Source organism: Gouania willdenowi, chromosome 10 (assembly GCF_900634775.1).
Source record: "Gouania willdenowi chromosome 10, fGouWil2.1, whole genome shotgun sequence".
In the NCBI taxonomy this organism is placed as follows: Eukaryota; Metazoa; Chordata; class Actinopteri; order Blenniiformes; family Gobiesocidae; genus Gouania; species Gouania willdenowi.
The window spans coordinates 37,317,443-37,337,034 of record NC_041053.1 but is presented as its reverse complement, the minus strand read 5'-3'; the positions used below and the strand labels follow the sequence as shown (position 1 = coordinate 37,337,034).

The 19,592-nt window shown below is 37.6% G+C and overlaps 2 protein-coding genes across 2 annotated transcripts in view; one reads left to right on the top strand and one right to left on the bottom strand.

Moving 5' to 3' along the window:
* The window catches only part of anxa5a (annexin A5a), a 1,189,405-nt gene that overhangs the window by 238,588 nt on the left and 931,225 nt on the right, over window positions 1–19,592 (top strand). The window lies entirely within an intron of this gene.
* ldb2a (LIM domain binding 2a) overlaps window positions 1–19,592 on the bottom strand; it is a 135,801-nt gene that overhangs the window by 44,333 nt on the left and 71,876 nt on the right. Inside the window, 1 exon segment of the mRNA XM_028458961.1 lies at window positions 8,613–8,785. Coding sequence (XP_028314762.1) covers window positions 8,613–8,785 — 173 coding nt within the window.

The following is a 19,592-nucleotide window of genomic DNA, read 5'->3' as shown; positions in this document are numbered from 1 at the left end:
ACAATGATGATGTCATCAGTCCTAGCTCTACAGTGATGATGTCATCAGTCCTAGCTCTACAGTGATGATGTCATCAGTCCTAGCTTTACAGTGACGATGTCATCAGTCCAACCTCTACAATGATGTCATCAGTCCTAGCGCTACAGTGATGATGTCATCAGTCCTACCTCTACAATGATGTCATCAGTCCTAGCTCTACAGTGATGATGTCATCAGTCCTGGCTCTACAATGATGATGTCATCAGCCCTAGCTCTACAGTGATGATGTCATCAGTCCTACCTCTACAATGATGTCATCAGTCCTACCTCTACAATGATGATGTCATCAGTCCTAGCTCTACAGTGATGATGTCATCAGTCCTGGCTCTACAATGATGATGTCATCAGTCCTACCTCTACAGTGATGATGTCATCAGTCCTACCTCTACAATGATGATGTAATCAATACTACCTCTACAGTGATGACGTCCCACCTTCAAACAACCTAATTTTGCCATCCACGAAAAAGCTTCTTACCCTCCCCCTTTTCTATAACAATACATACTTCCTACGGCCACTGTACTAGTCCTTTTAAAGCACCAAATCTCAATAACTATAATCTGGTGCAGGGTTGTCCAATTTATACTACAAAGTTTGATCTAAAATGAGGCGAACTAGCAACATTCAGGTGTTTTTTTAAAGAAGGAAAAAGCTTAATTTGATCAAAGGTGTACATTTCTACTTAAAAATTAGGATCATTCCATTTAATTTTAACACATTTATAAAACATCCCACCCACTTAGGTCTCAAGAAATGTTACCAATTGTTCCGTGATTATTCAATAGGCACAATGTAAATGTTTAGTTTGAGCGGATGAGATCTGGACAATTTAGCAAATATGTTTTCAAAAATAATTGTTTTTCTGATGCAATAGTTTTTTGTTGTTACTAGTGAAAAGCTTGTAAACGATGCATGAATTTAAGACACAGAGTCAAGCTACAATGACCTCATGGAAAGGATTTTTAATATTTGCGACTGCGGTCCAAAACTAAAATGAAGTTGCATAAAGAAAAAATGTTTGAAATCCCAAGAAAAAGTAACCTTAATACTATGAATTAAAACAGATTGAATTTTCAGATTTCAAGAGACTGTCACCCAAGAACCAATGCATATATGTGACTAATCATTAGCGATGTGAACAGTCTATGTTCATAGCTCTAAACTGATCAGATTACAGGAAGCTGAGGCATATGCTAAGTTGAACCAAACACGTTCCAGAACCAAACCTCAACAAACTTTTTTCCAATGTTGAGGAGCTGACATGTCCACCAGATAGAATATATAAAAAGATCTGCTATACATCCTAAGAGAGTACGTGGAGTTGTATTACTATATCAATATTTCAGTTTCCTATGTGATGTAGTTCCTGAGATACCGGAAGTTGAAAATGAAGAAAAAATAAGGACTTCTGAAGGAAAATTGACACATACACCCCTCACTAAATTGGCCATATCTCAAAAAGTATTCCTCTGATCAAACTAAAAATATGCGGTGTGCCTATTGAATAAAGACGGGACAATTGATAAAAAAATCTCAGATTATAAATCCCTTCAAATTTATAATGGAACTCAGTAAACACAAACATATTATGAATAACTAACTCTGAGCTCCAACAACTGATTCACATTCTGCTCCCCCCCACCCACCTCCCCCCCACCACCAGGGCTGAGCTCCTCTAACAAAGTCTCTGCCACCATCCACATGAACACACACTAAGTCACCCACTGAACCCCCCCCCACCCGATCACCACCTCCATGATGACATTATCTGCTGCACTGTATATATATATATATATATATATATATATATATATATATATATTTATATTTATCCTTTATTCTCTATCTATCCTTTATTTATCCCTCATCCTTTATATTAATCATTATTATTATTATTATTATTATTGTTGCTGTTTTTTTTTTTGTTTTTTTTTGTTTGTTTGTTTTGTGCACAAACTACCAAGACAAATTCCTTGTACTGTCCTTAAAACTGTACATGGCCATTAAAAACATTTCTGATTCTGATTCTGATAATCTCCCTGCTAACACATACTGGTCATGGAAACCAGCAGCCTGCTGAAGGGGTGTTGGGACCAGTAGGTACCCTGTGTCATCTTGTTAACACCTCCTAGTCTCTAAAGTTCCTGTAACATATGTCCACTGACCACCCCCCCACCTGCTCTCTCAGCACCCTAGTAGCCCCGCCCCTTCGTTAGTCCTACAATGACACACGCAGAGAAAGATAAATACAGTGTGACATGGACATATCAAGTTCAGCAGACCCCATCAAGGTCTGTTACTGCCTGCAAACCCCCCCCCCCCCCCCCCCACACCCCCCACGCACAATTTTACACCTTTTTTAGTTCGATCTTGAAGTTCTGCATCAAAAAAATTACAACTCTCAGTTTCACACAAAGAAGAATGCTGTGAATTCTAAATGATATGGTTAGTGATGCATCTTAGAAAGACAAAAAAAAAACACTCCCGAGTGGAATATGTTCATGTTCAAGATTAAAATGATTCACCCGAGCTGCTGCTGCTGCTGATGCTGCTTTCTTTCCCTCACATCAGGTGTGACGTGTAACGCCGTCCAATTTTGTTTCAAAGAAAAATGTGTTACTACATTTATAAATGCAATAATTTTTTCTACAGATTAGTTTCCGTGCCTTCGACATTCAGCATGCAGAGGGATTTAAATACTCCTCCGTGCCAATAGGTGGCAGTAGCAGCACATTGGGCTGTAAAATCATTGATACATATATTTTTCTATTTCACCCCAAAGTCCTGCTTATTTTGACCATCAACACTATTTTCAATTTCAGGGTAAGTCTCTGGACAAAAAAAAAAGTCCATACTCTGGAAATAATACTTTTATTATTATTTTTTTTCTTTTTTTAGAAAAAAACAAACTATTCTTTAATTCAAGTACAAATGAGAAATGGTGCGATAGAGAGAGAGAGAGAGAGAGTGGAGAAAAAAGAGCAGATACAGGCTGAGAGATAGAGAGAGGGAACGCAAAAGAGAGCGAGCTGGAAGCTGGGGATGATTTCTTTTGTTTTTAACACAAATATATTCTGGTAATGACTCACCAGGCATTTCTCTATCAAATGTAAACACATTATTGGAGCCTACTGTCCGTATTGTATTTAGACTATTTACTGTGTTTACGGTCCGTGGACCTTTAAAGTATAAAGTTCAAACAAACACGTATTTTATTTTCATTTATGTTCCAGGTATTTTATTTTGAAAAATCAGTACTTTTCTTTGAATGATTGCATTTATTCATTCGAGATCGATTTTCACAGATGATTTTTCTTCTTGTTTTTACATTATTTTCAACCTTTTCAGGTAACAAAATAACATTGTAATATTTCAAAGGGTAATTAAGATCAGGAAGTTGTATTTACTGTTTATTGCACACGTCTGATACAAATATTTTGTATTTCACCCCAAAATCCTGCTTATTCTGAACATTACACTCAATTTTCAATTCAATCACTCCTAAATCTGGAAAAAAAGGTCCAAACTATGAAAATACTATTATTATTAGGAAAAAAAAGAACTATTCTATAATTAAAATCCAAATGAGAAAAATAGTGCGATGCAGAGAGAGAGAGAGAGAGAGAGAGAGAGAGAGAGAGAGAAAGAGAGAGAGAGAGAGAGTGGGTGACTGGAGTGAAGAAAAAGAAGCAAATACAGGCGGAGAGATAGAGAGAGGGAACGCAAAAGAGAGCGAGCTGGGAGCTGGGGATGATTTCTCTAGGGATGAAAGATGCCTGCATGCATGTGTGTGTGTGTGTGTGTGTGTGTGTTAAGGGTGCGGGGGAAGGGGGCAGGCGGGTGGGATGTGAGAGAGAGAGGGGGAGAGAGGGAGTGGTGGTGGTGGTGGTGGTGGAGTAGAAAAGCGAAAAGGAGAATGAGTGAGGCAGCGAGTTAGAGAGGAGGATGAGTGAAAGAGAGGGTGTGTGGGGGGGGGTAGAAAGGGTGATGGTGGAGGGAGGGAGGGAGGGATGGAGGGAGGGAGGAAAGCGAGGCGAGGCAGAGCTGATTGAGATTCGGGGCCTCTGGAGCTGCTGCTGCTGCTGCTGCAGGGAGAACACGCTCAGTTATTGGAATTTTTTTTTCTTCTTCTTCTCCTCTTTTTTTTCTAATGAATTAATTCTTCTCATCCAATTTAGGTGAAGATGAAAAGAGAACAGCGCTGCAAGCATCACATTTAGCTTTTTTTTGTTGACCAGGGCCTGGGCCGTTCTGTTCTCGCTCTGTACGGTTAATATTGGTACACTTGTAATATTTTATTTTATCTTTCTTCCTCTTCCCTTTGGGGGGAAAAAAAAGCTTGTTTACAAAACTCGAAGAGGAAAAAACACAAAAGACACATTTCCTGTGTGAGTTATTGGGCTTTTTCATACTCATTTACTAATATAATAATACAAATAATAATAATAACAGAGCCCACTCATTGTACGCCCACTTGCACACACATATATACACTCACCCAACCCCCCCAGCTCATGCACCAAGCACTGCTGAATACAAAATCACCTTGAAATAGAAACACTGACATGACCTTACATTGCCTATCGAAACCCAAGCGTATGTACTCAGCCATGCATGTAAATATACTCCAACATAAATACACACAGGCAGCGGTAAACAGCTGCTGTACGACCAGATCTGACGATGAGGCCAGTAGTTCTCAACCTTTTCAGCCCACGATCCCCAAATGGGTTAAAAGTGACTAAAAATGGCGGAAAAGGTGGTGAAATGGGATTTTAAAAAACCATAAAAATTGTTTAAAAGTTGCAAATTAAAGTGGCCAAAAACAGACAGAAAAGGGAGTGAAAAAGGGTTCAAAGTGTCAACAATTAGTTCAAACTGGCAAATAATGGGCATAACAAATCGTGAATGTGGCCAGATTGGCAAAAATAAGCATGAAATATGGTGAAAAAAAAGTTAAAAGTGACAATAATGGCTCAACATATGCTGAAAATGTCTTTAAAGTGGAAAAAAAAAAAATGTTTTCAGCCCACGACCCCCAAAATAAATGTTCCAGAGGCCTGGGGACCCCCACTGTACCTGGAGGTGGTTAAACACAGACATGAACATTGAAGAACAGTCATGTGGAGACAGGGCCATCTATAAGAGGGAATAAAGGGGAGAGATTTTTGGGGTCCATCCATAAAGTCAGTAAAGTGATGGTCCATTGTTCTATGAATCTGTGATAACCACATTTATTTATTCATCTGAATAATATCCACTGTTATCCAGGAAGATTGCAAATTTTAAAAACCACATTGGTTAAAAGTTGCAAATTAGCATGGTCAAAAGTGGTAAAAAAAAAAAAAAAGGTTCAAAGTGTCAATATTGGCTTAAAATTGGCAGAAAAAAGTAGGAACAATTAGTTTAAACTCGCAAATAATGGGCATGACAAATCGTAAATGTGGTTAAAAAATAAGCATTAAATAAGGTGAAAAGAGGTAAAAAATTACAATAATGGCTCAACATATGCGACAATAGGTGGGAAAAGTGGTGTATAGGGTTTATAACTGGAAAAGGCATTGAAATGTGATGGAGAAGTGGCAGAAATGGGAGTAATGTGGCAGAAATGCATAAAAAGGAGCAAATATATGGCAAGAAAAAGCCATGAAAATAAGGTAAAATATGGCATGTTTGATCTAGCTGAAGGAAAAAAATGGTAAAAATACACAAAAATGTACTCAAATTTTTTAAACAAATTCGGATGAACTACGGCCGGGCCCGTGGAACGTCTCCGCCCTGAATAGCACGTACCACGTTCCCAAGAATTCAGTCAAATGACTCGGTTCCACTGAGTAAAAAAAGGTCTATGAGAATATCTCATAGAATATCCATGTCAGATTACAGCCTGATTCAACGAGCATTAACGGAGGAGTAGTCATCTGAAAAATGGGGCCCCCGGCGCCCCCGTGACACTTACGGAGTAATGGGCCCCATTCATATATTAGTATGTGTCAATGATGTGGTACCATCAACTGTTGCAATATTTGACTCACTAAAAAATGTGAAAACAACTTTAACTGAAATTGCCGAAAGAATTTTGAGGCATATTCGTAATCTACATTGAATTACCTTTGAAACGATATATCACACGACTAAGTTCCCATAAGTTTGTAAATTACCGGAAATGGGGGGCCAATGATTCGGTACCACTAACCGTCATTATATTATACTGGCAAAAAAATAAAAAAATTGACTTGAGGGGGGGGCCCCCCTGGCCCCCAAATTGAAAACCAGGCCCTAAGCGTTGATGCGTACACATCCATAGATTATAACTACCAAATTTCAGGCTAATCCGTTGACGAATAACAGAGGAGTAGTGATTTTAACTAGTGTACGCAACAACTAGTGTACGCAACAACAACAAGAACAAAGTGAGTGACGTTTTTAAGCTGGGAGCAAGCCTAAAAATATTATTAGTTTCTTGAAGGCATCCCAGTGTCTCACGACCCCAAGGTTGAGAACCACTGCTTTAAATGATCATTTTTAATAGGCTGAAGGATTGTAAGGCTGCTAACTTTTAGCATGTTGGACAAACTGCACATGTGTATCTGTTTAATGTCAGTACTAACCAGCGTGAGGCTGCAGCCCTGGGTTCATGGAACAGAGAACATGGAATCTCCTCTGTGCTGACAAAGTATCTGGCCTCAGAATCATTTCAACAGTCAGCAGAAGAAGAGTCAGCGAGCCATCTGGATCGGGCTGTGGTGAAGCTAGAGCTGATATTCACTGCGGCTCACGGGGGATTCTCTCCCCCCTCAGACTGAAGCAGACGAGCTCAGCTACGCTGCTTTCATAAGACCTCAGTGTCAGGTTTGGATTATTCTACCTGCTTCCATTTGTGTTTTCTCAGCTTTTTCTTGCTTCTGCCATCGTATCGCTTAAATGCTAAACTCATCCGTGCTCTTAAAAGGTCCGACTGGTGTCCCTCTAACCCTGCCTCATACCTGCAAACCTGCAGCTTAGGGATCAGTCTATATTATTAACAGTGAACTTTAGGGTTTAGAACAAAGACCTAAAGCAGTGTCAACTACTTTTGTAGTGTGGTTACACTAAGAGCTAAACACACAGGTATTAATAATTCACAAAGGAATTTTTTTGGCTTGAACATGTTTTTAATGAAAAGATTCTTCAAATTCAAGGGTGTCAAACTTATTTTAGATCAGGCTCCAAATATGAAGTCATTTGATCTTAAGTGAGCCACAGGTTTTAAGCAGAAAAACAAGCAATGTCAACAATAATTTTGCCAAGTTTGCACTTCGATGTATGAACGATACATAAAGTATGTGACGCACAGACAATATTGAAGCAATAAGTGACAGATTTCAGTCCCTGCATTATTTGAACTTTTAAAATTTCATTGATTTTGTGAATTATTTGCTAATTTACACAATAATTCATGTTTTTTTCTGTGTTTTTTACTTTCTCCTGCAGGCCGAATTTGATGGTCTAAAGGGTCGGATTTGGCCCCCAGGCCTCGAGTTTGATATATGTTCTAATTCAAAATTTTACTATTCTTAGCTAAACAAATTTTAAGCAATAAAGACATTTCTGAAGGCATTATTTATGAACTTGTTGCAAAAATTATCATTCAAACTTTTAATGCTTAGAATATTTCATACCCCATTAATAATAACAATAACCATACAGTAGGTTAAAACGTACGGACACGCCAATTTTTTTGAAAAATCACGATAAAATGAGCAATCCAGATAATCCAGATGAAACTTGGTGGGGTGATTGAGGAACTAACCCAACATAACAGTCAGATTTAATAAAGATTGGTCAATTATGAACTGAGATATGAATGTTTTTAATTTGGCCAATAATGAAAAATGGGGATTTTCATTTCATTTTGTCTTCTTTGTCTTTGAAATAACGTGTTAAGGTTTCATTTATTCAGACAACTGTTTTCAGGAAATGTACTTTACTCTCCTGACATGTTTCGACTGATAAATGTCAGTCTTCCTGATTGCTATGATGCATAAAAGCAATCAGCAGACGCCTCTGAAGAGAACTGACAGTTGGCAGTCGAAACACGTCAGGGGATCAAAGTAAATTTCCAGAAAAAAAAAATTGTCTGAATAAATAAAACCTCAACATTTTGGGGATTTTTCTATTATTCAAACTGATCCAGAATCAGTATATTGATCCAGATCCCGTCCAAAATGGAATGGAATCTTCCATGGTGTGGGGTCTATTTTTGGTTAAACTTTAGTAAAAATGTAAGTACTTTTGATTTAATCCCGCTAACAAAAACAAATAAACGCCAGTGAAAATATCACCTCCTTGGCTGAAGAAGGAACCAATATATTGTGTTTAATCTGGGATAAAAATCTAATTCCAGTCACTGAAGCCACTTAATTTAACGGCAAAAACCCCAGGGAGAAAATGTAAAGAGAGAAAAAAACGATTGAAGGGTTGTGAATAGTTCTGGTCGTTAACCAGTTGAACACTTTGGCCCCACCATTATCGCTGTGTGTGATTTATTATTCATGCTGGGAGAGACGGAAGGAGGCGGGGTCAGGTGTTACCTTTGTAAACATTGGCTTCCCGTGCTGGGTGACCATGGTGCACTGATCACAGTCCAGGGTGATGCAGGAGTTGTGGAAGGACTCCTTGGAGTGTTTGAGGATGTAGTGGAGCTCCGTGACCCCGCCTTCAAACACTGTGCTGAAGTAACGAGGGATCAACGTCCGGCCGATCGCTGCGAACGAACAAGAGAAAAGGACAGAGGGCTTGAATAAAAACTCAGAGTTTTGTTTTTATATGATCATCATCAGAGTTTGTAGTGCAGCAACCAAAACCACAAAGATCTACTGTATGTCTAACAAAACGCATTATTTTGCACCAGATTTGTTTTATTAACTTTTAAAAATGGGACTACTTTAGAGCCTGTGTTCCGCCATCTTTGAAATCATGTGACTGATGACATCACACAGCCCCATTTGCTTGTAAACATCCCATTGTTTCCTATTGCAGTGAAGCATTTAGCCTGACGTTTTGAGCATTTAGCAGCTTTTTAGGTCAAAATGTCAATTTGTGCTGCTTTTCTTTGCTCTAAATCAGGGGTTCTCAACCGGTCTCACCCTGGGACCCACATTTTGCCACGGTCATTAAATCCCGACCCACTTTTTTTTTCTTTTTTTTTGTTTTTTTAGAAATTCAAACAATCAAATTTCGTTTTTTCCAAAAATAGCTGTTGAAAACACACATATATAATCTTTTTAAAGACATAAATCTATATATTTTCCTGTGCAACTTGCATTTCACAGCATGCCTGTCAAAATAAAAGTTTCTTTCATAATAAAAAAAACAAGTCCAACATGAGAGACATTAAGTATTTATTCATTTATGACCAGCTGTCTGCGACACCAGTTGAGAATCACTGTTCTAAGTCAGGAAAATGTTAATGTCTCTTTTATTTACCGAAAAAGGATAAAAATAGTTGTGACCCGAAAAATGATCTATGACCGCAGGGGGCAACAGTTCCAACTCTGCGGGTTCATAGTAGACAATGAAGCAGAGAAGAAGAGCTCTCCTAAGGGACTTTTACTTGCCACGCTTCTTCTTCTCCGGTCCATTCCTATGAATCTGTGATAAGCACATTTTTCTATTTATCTCAATAATATCCACTGTTATACAGGAAGCTTAGTATTATTTGCACCATAGTGTACAGTCACTTTAAATAATTGAAAAACCACAGAAATTGGTTAAATGTTGCAAATTAAGAGTGGCCAAAATGGTGAAAAGATTGTTAAAAGTGACGATAACGGGTCTACCACCCAAAATGACTTCTATCCTCAGGGTTTTTGCATCTTTAACAGTCTGGGATTTACTCGCTAACTTCAGCCACCAGAGCTTGTCAGCACACTGTTTAAGGTACAGTAAAGGTCCCTTAGGAGAGCTCTTCCTCTCTGCTTCATTGTCTACTATAAAACCGCACAGTGGGAACTGTAGTCATAAAAACTGTTTTTATCCTCTTTCGGTAAATAAAATACGTTTACATCGACATCTTTAACTTTTACTGATTATTTAGAGAAACCAAAAGTGGCACAAATTGGCATTTTGACCAAAAAAGCAGGCAAATGGGGCTGTGTGATGTCATCAATCATGTGATTTCTAGAATATAGGCTCTAAAACGGTAAAGTAGTCCCATTTTTAAAAGTTAATAAAACAAATATGGTGCAAAATATTGTGTTTTGTTTGCCATAGTTCTTCTAATAATGATAAGTGTTTTAGGCCATATTTGTAAAAAGAGTGGAGGATATCCCTTTAAGGGAATAGAATTTGCCCTGTTTGTTTTCCTACCATGAGGTAGATGAGAGGATTGATGCCACTCAAGTCTATCAGTTCACTACTGAGCCGGAGCAGCCAGACAATTTGCTTAACTTAGCATAAATAGTAGAAACAGCAGGAATCCGCTAGCTGGGCTGTGTGCGAAGGCTTTAAGCTCTTAAACCACAAATTAGCATACTACTTTTACATCAGCCTTGTGCTTGTATACAGATTAAACTAAATGAGATACAGAAGAGTGTTAATTAGTGAACTTCTGAGGGGCGGACAAACATGTTTTGGAATATTTCGATGCAGACAGGTTTGTGTTTTGTGCTTAGAAGGAATGGATTAATACATTCTTTTATTTTAGAAGGAGGATCATGCTGTTTTTAAGGAAAAATTATTAGAAAAATTTAAATAAAGCCGGCACGTTCGAAAAGCAGGCAGAAATGAATGCATTGCCTTCTTCAAAAAGGGAAAAAAAAAGACAGCCATCAAGAAAAGCTTTTATTTTGAAAAGTATAAGCATCTGTTAGTTGCGGACAATGCAGTTTAAATATGATTTAATTGTTTATTTCTGTAAATATAAATGTATAACTTTCTATTTGTAAATCTAATGGAGTTTTTGGAAAATATTACCTTTATTTTTGCCTCTCCTTTTCTTTCCATATATACTGTATGTATTTCTTCTTTTTTTTTTTGTTTTTTCCATGTGTGTAATGTTCATGTGTAAAAACTTGACAAAAGACTTGCTTATAATTGTGCATGTATATTTAAAAACATAAAAAATTGTATGAAAAAAGACATAAAAACTAAGAAACAATACAAAAATAGAATAAAAATACATATAATCTAATAGTGAGGTATGGTAATAATGTGAGAGAACATGCACCCTTCATAATAAATGATAATGCTAAATGATGTGAGATGCAATATTCACACATTATTATGAAAACATTTTTTTTTTTTTTTTTAATATAATCATAACACTCAAAAACATTTAATTCAATTTTGGATGGAAATCAAACACTTAGCTTTAAACGATTGTTATGAGAGAAAAAATAGGAACTTCTGTTCAATAATCATTAATTAACATGAACAGTTTACTCACTGAGATAATTGGGAGGAAACAAACATTAATTAGATATTCAAATAAAGCAAATTATTTAATATTTGTTCTCATTTGACTCTGCGACTCCCATTTCAAAATCAATCTAATCCGGCACATCACGTCTGATGGTTATTATTGATTTGACTTTGAGCTAAATAAGTGTTAACATTTTGCACTTTGGAATGTTTCATAATCCTCACATGTTCAGTCCTATTCACAGCAGAGAAGATTAGCTTCGATCCTGATCAATAACCCTGATCAGTTACTTAACTGTTAATAACGTAACGATGTTGAATTCATTCACAGCTGCTGAATCAAGACTCACGTTACAGATTCCAATAAAATCCAGTCACTCCTTGTTGAAAATTCGACTCTGCCTCCAAGAAATATCCAAACCCTATAATCTCATATTGAGCGTTCAGCAAGTGTCAAATAAGTGTTACACAGTCAGAGTTAAATCATGCATCACACATGGAGATGAAACACTGTCTCAGAAAAACATGTTCCATCTTAATTGACCTCCAGGTTAGGGGTCAATTATAATTGTAATTAGGGGTGTGTATTAGCGATACGATTCGTACCCCCGATACATAGGTCACGATATGATAGATGATATATCCCTATTGTATTTTTTTTTTTTTTTTTTTTTAATATATGACTTAAGAAACAACTAATCTGTAAATTTGCATACCTTCATGAGATCATGTATGAAATATATTTTACACTCAAAACATTGGCTTTAACATGCCAACAACTTAAAATAAATAAAACAAACAATCTGCCTGTGGCTTTTAAACCAACTTTGACTTTAGTGCAACTTAACTGAGGTGTATAACAACAAATAAATGCCCAGGTTTCAGCAAAACTTTGTGCAGTTATAATGTCTCCTGCAGTGGAAAAGACTTTACTGGTTAAATAAATAAATTAAAAAAATCAATATGGATGCATGTTTTCAACATGCATATATGCATTTAATGACTGTGGTAAAATGTGGGTCCCAGTGTGAGACCAGTTGAGAACCCCTGTTTTAACACCACTAATTGTAATAGCGTAATTGATAATTAATTACAATTATGGAGTCAATATAATTGGGAAAAAAATCTGTTGCTGTTGTAATCATAATTGAAATGTAATACAGTTTAGATAATTGGCTTTCTAATTGTAATTCTATTGAGATTTTTGTGGCATTTCAGGGAAATTCTACAAAAATGTGTTCATTAAAATGTTATTTAACGCAAAACTGTGGAACCATGTTACAGTTCTATGGCTTACACATACGTACTTAACAATTATTAATATATATATTTCATATCAACTTTTCCCAATACTTGTCATTTCTCTTCAGGATCATTTTACCATTAAAAAAAATAAAAATAATTGAAATTGAGGGGAATATTGACACCCACACCAAAAATATTAATACCAATGTTTTAATGGATAAAGAAGTCCAACAAGAAAACCGAGAGATAATAAAATATTATAGGACAGATTATATTTTCAGTGTATTTCACTTCTGATTTAAGACATGAGTCCAAACCAACCTGTTATCATAAGAGATGCTAACAGAAAGCTAACACAAGAGGAAGTTTACAATTTTGGGGGTTATTTATTTCATGTGTGATTAATTGAAAATGAACATGAGTAACTTGCAATTGACTTTCAGGGGGACAATAATAATTGTAATTTTAATTGGGAAAACATGTTGTAATTCAGTTGTAATTGAACATGAATAATTGAAGACGTAATTGACCCCAATCTTGATTTACACTGTGATGATTTAAGATCTTTCTGCCTGTGGAAGAGGAAGAAAAAGACTATTTTCTCACAGTTTCTCTCTCTCGCTTTAAAAAAAAGGACATTGCATGACTTGGTAATGAACTGAATAATTAAGATCGACGACTTCGGCACTGTAAAGTTTTGTGCAGGAGCGTGAAGAGACAATGGAAGTATGACGAAAACTTGAGGAGGAGAGAGAACGTGTCCTCGGTGTGTTGCAGCCCTCCGGCTTTTGTCTGGTTTCTATAACCTCTGTTTGATGGCTTCAAGGAGAAGAGTGGGTGATCCAGTGTGTGAGGATTACATTTCCTGTTACATTACAAACGCCCTGCGAAGGCATGTGATGTACAAATCCTTCACATGGACTTTGAAAAAGGTTTCATTTAGAAAAAAGGAAATCAAAAATCTAACTTGTATTAGTAATTCCATCCAGTTCTTTTTGAATATGTTTTTTTTTCAGGAACTTTACTTTGGCAGTCGAAACATGTCAGGAGATCAGTCTTCTTCAGAGGCGTCTGCTGATTGCTTTGATGTGTCCAGGACTTACGCGTAATAATTCCAGCAAGTTCTTTTTCAATAATATGTTAATGTTTCATTTATTCAGATGGCCGTTTTTCAGGAAATTTACTTTGATCTCCTGAAATGTTTCAACTGCCAACTGACAGTCTTCCTCAGAGGTGTCTGCTGATCGCTTTGTTTCCTTGACTTCTGCGTACTAATTCCAGCATGTTTTATTTGAATAATATGTTAAGGTGTCATTTATTCAGACAACTGTTTTTCAGGAAATTTACTTTAATCTCCTGACATGTTATCGATCAGCAGACGCCTCTGAAGAAGACTGGCAGTTGACAGTCGAAACATGTCAATTTGAAATTTTGAAATGTATTTATTTAGAAGGGCAGTGCATATTAACATAACAGCTGTAGAATATGCCAGAGTTAGGCAAAAGGCTATTTCTCATCTCTTTGATGTCAAGACATCAAAGTAAAATTACTGAAAAACTATTGTCTGAATAAATGAAATCTTATTATATTATATAACTTGTATTAGATTTTAACATGAGTAGATCTCTATAAGACTCAGCTTTGGAGCTCCCTGTTGGCTCATGGGGTCCTATACATTTGCATGGTCCGCATATAGCCAGAAACGGCTCCGATCTCTAGCGAGAGCTCGCACTTTTTTTTTTTTTTTTTTTTTTAAATAGTATGTTAAGGTTTAATTTACTCAGACTGTTTTTGTTCAAGTTTTGCAAAGTTCAATGTCATTAAATTGTTTTTGGTCTAGAATTCAATAAACATATGAATCATAAAGTGAAATTTAAAAACGACAAGATTTCCACAAGAAGCAAAGCTCAGAAATATTCAAAAATACAAACTTTCAAAACAAACTATTTATTGGAATTAACCAAAAAATGGACGTATGTCTTCAATAACTGATGTGGATATTTTAGATGATGCTAAAATATATTTTGCAAAACTATATTTCACAACTCTGTTAAGAGCCGACCTTTCATTTTGAAAATTTCCCAAGTATTCCCATGGAAGGTTTCCAACTTCCCAAAATTTTAAAATGTTATTTTTAATTTGCATTATTTTGCATGAATGGTAATATTTATGTTTGGATATGATAGTTATTTTATAGTAGTCCAGATTTCTGGTTAATTCTGATAAATAATTCATGTGAAAAGTTTATTTTTTAAGCACAAGTTCTTGTGGAAAATAACCAATATTTTTCGTCAACCTTTTAGAACCGCTAGTTGAGAACCACTGCTCTACAAACAGGTGCTACACCTTTTAGTATCATTATGCACATTAGAATAAGCAGGTATACAGTGAGGATTATTGGATTGATGGAGCTGGAATATTAAGGTTTTGTTGCCAACATTTTTTTTGGGTTTGACAGAACTGTGTCACTGTTTTTTTTATGCTTTTGTCTGCCTTACACATCTCATGATGTGATTTCATAAACCCGTCGATGTTCTCTCGGTGTCAAATCTCCCACTGCCGCTGCGTTTTATTCAAGTAAAATCCGACAGAAGTTGTTTTCCCCGGACGATTGTGAGCCTGCATTTTTATTTATCTACCCTCACCGGAGACTCTTCTATATCAGCATCCCACTGTGTTGCTCCAAATGGCCTCATTCCAATAAATCACGAGGCCTGATTTCTTTATGCAGTGCTGAGTGTTGGTGGGAATGCTGTCAAAAAGCAGTGATTCTTAAGCTGAGGTACTGTTCCCCCAATGGGAGCCACTCTGCAGTACAGGATAAATAGAAAATGATGAAATATAGGAGTTCTCCTTTTATTAATTTTAACTTTTTTTCAACCACACTGAATATTTATTATGTGTTATTTAAATGAAAATATATAATCTACACCCTCCACAGAAGGAAACATTATTAACACCCTGGATCAACACATATTATACACTGAACAAAATACAAAACGCAACACTTATGTTTTTGCTCCAAATTTTCTTGAACTCAAAGATGTAAAACATTTTCTATAAACACTAAAGTTTCAAATATTGTTCACAAATGTGTCTAAATGTGTGTTAGTGAGCACTTCTTTGCAGAGATGATCCATCCCACCTCACAGGTGTGGTATATGGTGTGCATCAGGGTGGCCACAATAAAAGGCCACTCTGAAATGTGCAGTTTTGCTTTATTTGGGGGTCTGGTGGGGGAGGGGGTGGGGGGGTCACTCCTTTTTAATGGCTGTGTGAAGTCGTTGGATATTGGAAGGAACTTGAACACGCTGTCGTATACGCCGATCCAGAGCATCCCAAACATGCTCAACTGAGATGTTCTCAGCTTCCAGGAATTGTGTACAGATCCTTGCAACATGGGGCTGTGCATTATCATGCTGCCACGAGGTGATGGTTGCAGATGAATGACAACAATGGGCCTCAGGATCTCGTCACGGTATTCAAAATGCCATCAAGTTGTTGTCCATAACATACGCCTCCCCATACCATAACCCGACCGCCACCATGGGCCACGTTATCCACAACGTTGACATCAGCAAACCGCTCACCCACACACACTCTCTGCCATCTGCCCTGAACACTGAAAACCAGAATTCATCCATGAAGAGAACACGTCTGCAACGTGCCAGACGCCATCCAATGTGAGCATTTGCCCACTCAAGTCAGTTACGATGACAAACTGCAGTCAGGTGGAGACCCCGACGAGGACGACGAGCATGCAGATGAGCTTTCCTGAGACGGTTTCTGACAGTTTGTGCAGAAATTCTTTGGTTATGCAAACCGATTGTTGACATATTTATTAATTTATTGTTATGAACATCATTCATAATTACAGTAGTAGTAATCCTGTTAAATATCCATCTGCAGTACAGGAGCTTTTAAAAGTTGACATTGTCTTCAGTAGATGTAAAAAGCTGAAATAACTTTGTTTATCAAATATTTGAAGCCCTTTTACTCCTGACATTTTTGCTTGTATTTTCTTTCTGCATCATTGAGTTCAACTGGAATCATGTCTTCAAACTTAGGAAATGTCAGTGACCTGCTTGTCCCATTGAGTCCCAGTTGACGGTTAAAAACAAGACGAGTCAGCAAACATGTTGGGATTTCTCTCCGACACAAATCTTTGTGAGTTTGCATTTTCATCCCTGTTTGACCAGTACTACCTGTCCAGTACTAGTGCCCTCCAATTTCAGGCACCAAAAACAACAATAGCCACATTTACATGAGACCTTTAATTCAGAATAAAAACCAAAACTTTAACCTGACCTTGTAAACAACTAATTTCCAATGAAAATGGCCATTCCGAATTAAACTTAAATCCTGATTAAGTGTGGCCAGGAGCTGTATGTAGAAAAACCTGTGAGCAAAACTTTGTTTTGAAGCGAAACGTCCTAAAAGCCAGAGGTTTGAGTGGCTGTTGTCCAGAGATATATCCTACTCAAGTAGAAGTACTGTTACTTGATTGAAATTTTACTCAAGTACAAGCAAGTCATACATAAAATACTCAAGTCCATGTAAAAATTAGCTCAATTAATTAGTATACTCAAAGTTACTAGTTACTTCCATCCCCCATGTTTATTTTTGGTCATAAATCTTGCCACGGTTCCCTTGCATACAGTAAATATCTCATGTATAAACTTAAAAAAGGAAGAGACCAAATCTGGAACTTTTAAGCATTTAAATAAAACACCAATTAATTAAATGAAAAATAAAATAAAAATATCAGGCTCTAAGCATAGCTACATTTATTAACTTTAAGATTGAGAAAATACCTGGCATTCAACACTGTTTCGGCGCCATGCATTACCTTTAATCTGGTTGGTCGTCTATGATGTGATGCATGGTAATTTAATTTTCTCTCGTTTCACACTGTCCGTTAATCATTTTAAAACAAAAAATAATACTTTACTCAGTAAAGGTTGGGTGTGGAAATGGAACAAATGACTTTACTTCTTTTAAAACGTACTTAAGTAAAAGTAAAATGAACGATTTAGAAATATACTCAGAAAAGTACAAGTACCCATTACAGTAACGCGACTACTTGTAATCTGTTACTTTCACCTCTGCTGTCGTCCAGTCGTGGATGCTGAAGTCAACTAAAATGAGAGTGAATGAGCAGACGGATGAAGCTGGTCGGTTGATGAAGAGGGGGTGGGATGGTTAAGGGGGGGACGGGGAGGTGTGCGTGGCCGTGACTGGCATGTTGTTCAAATTCGATAAAGTCAGGCATGACTAAATAACACATAAAATGTTTGGCTTGGTGAGCAGAAGCTGAGGGCTTTGCCGCTGTGTGAATGATGCTCTCTCGCTCTTGCTCTCTCCATCATTTGCACTGCAGCCTCCCTCTCTCCCTTCCTCTCTCTCTCTCCCTCTATTTCCGTTGCTCGCCCTCTACCGTGGATGAAAAACAAAGTACGTCTAGGAGTGGAGCTGACTGCTAATTCGGAGGAGCTCTGAGAGGAGACGAGGGGGGGAGGTGGGATGGGAGGGGGGTTAGAAGAATCGGGAGAGAAAGAACGAGCGGGGGATAAAAGAGCAAGAGCGAGAGAGAGGAACCGAGGAGGAACTATGGAAGAAGAAAAAAAAGCAAAAGCTTGTCAATGAGGGAAGGAAGACTCACTGATAATGGGAGGAAGAGACAAGGTGAGACAGAGAGCCAGAGGAGGAAGACGGGGGGGTGGGGGGGGGGGGGTGGCGCTGGTGGAGGGGGGGTGTGGAGGGGGAGGAAGTGCTGAGGTGAGACACAGATCTGCTTCTTGCTCACCCCACCAAACCAGAAAGAAGTTTTGGTTGAATCTCCTCAACCAAAAACTGTCCTTATACAAGCGGGCAAGCGTAGCAGCAGGTGACAGGGTGATAGATAAGCATGTAATGGTAGCCATGCTAGCAGGTGACAGGGTGATAGATAAGCATGTAATGGTAGCCATGCTAGCAGGTCTCGGATCATTTCCAGCACAGTAGGACTTGGTTGTAGCTACAGACCTGACGGACAAACACTCCCTCCACCTGTTTACTGTATTTACATTTATGCGCAACACTTACTGCAGCATAAACGACCCCAGTTCCTTCCTCAAAGGGTTAAAATACATCATATTCACTGTGTAATAGACAGATGGACAATAGATAGATAGGTTTAGACCTCATGCACTTAACCAGGAGCATCAAACTCATTTCAATACAGAGGACATTTACAGCCCACTTTGGTCTCAGAAGGGTTGAACCACAAAAATATGATTTATCAATCAGATAAATATAATGACCTGATTCACTCTTCACTGTGTAAACAATGTCTGTAGTCTAGACTTAGAACATCCTTTGGGCATAAAGCAATAAAATTCCTAATATTTGACTGTAAGAATGGCTACATTTTTCCTAAAATTTTCACTTTGTAGAAAATGGGGAAAACATTTTGTTATACCAATTTAAAAACGTAGAGGAATGGAAATATCTGTAACTCAACTATTTGGTGATAGTAGTTTTCATGCAGGTTTTCTCTATGTTGTTTTTACTTTGAACAAAATTCATTTTGGTCCAAAAAAGAAGCTCGAGCTATACTGCGTTCAAAGCAACTGGGAACTCTAGTGACTTGGAACGCCACCTGAACGCGGAGCTCCTACTCAGTAATAATAGGAGAAAAAAATCTAACATTATACACTCCCTTATGCTGCGTTTACACCGAATGAGTCTTCTGCGGCAATGGACACGTCTGCAGGATCAAAACATTTCTCTATTCGCTTCATATGCACGTTTGAAGCGAAGCACCGCCCACCAGTGACACATCAAACTTGGTGAGTTTCACTGCCTGCTGTAGCGAGGAGCTGCGCTCCTTTTTCTCCTCTCATAAACATAAACCACCAGAGAAA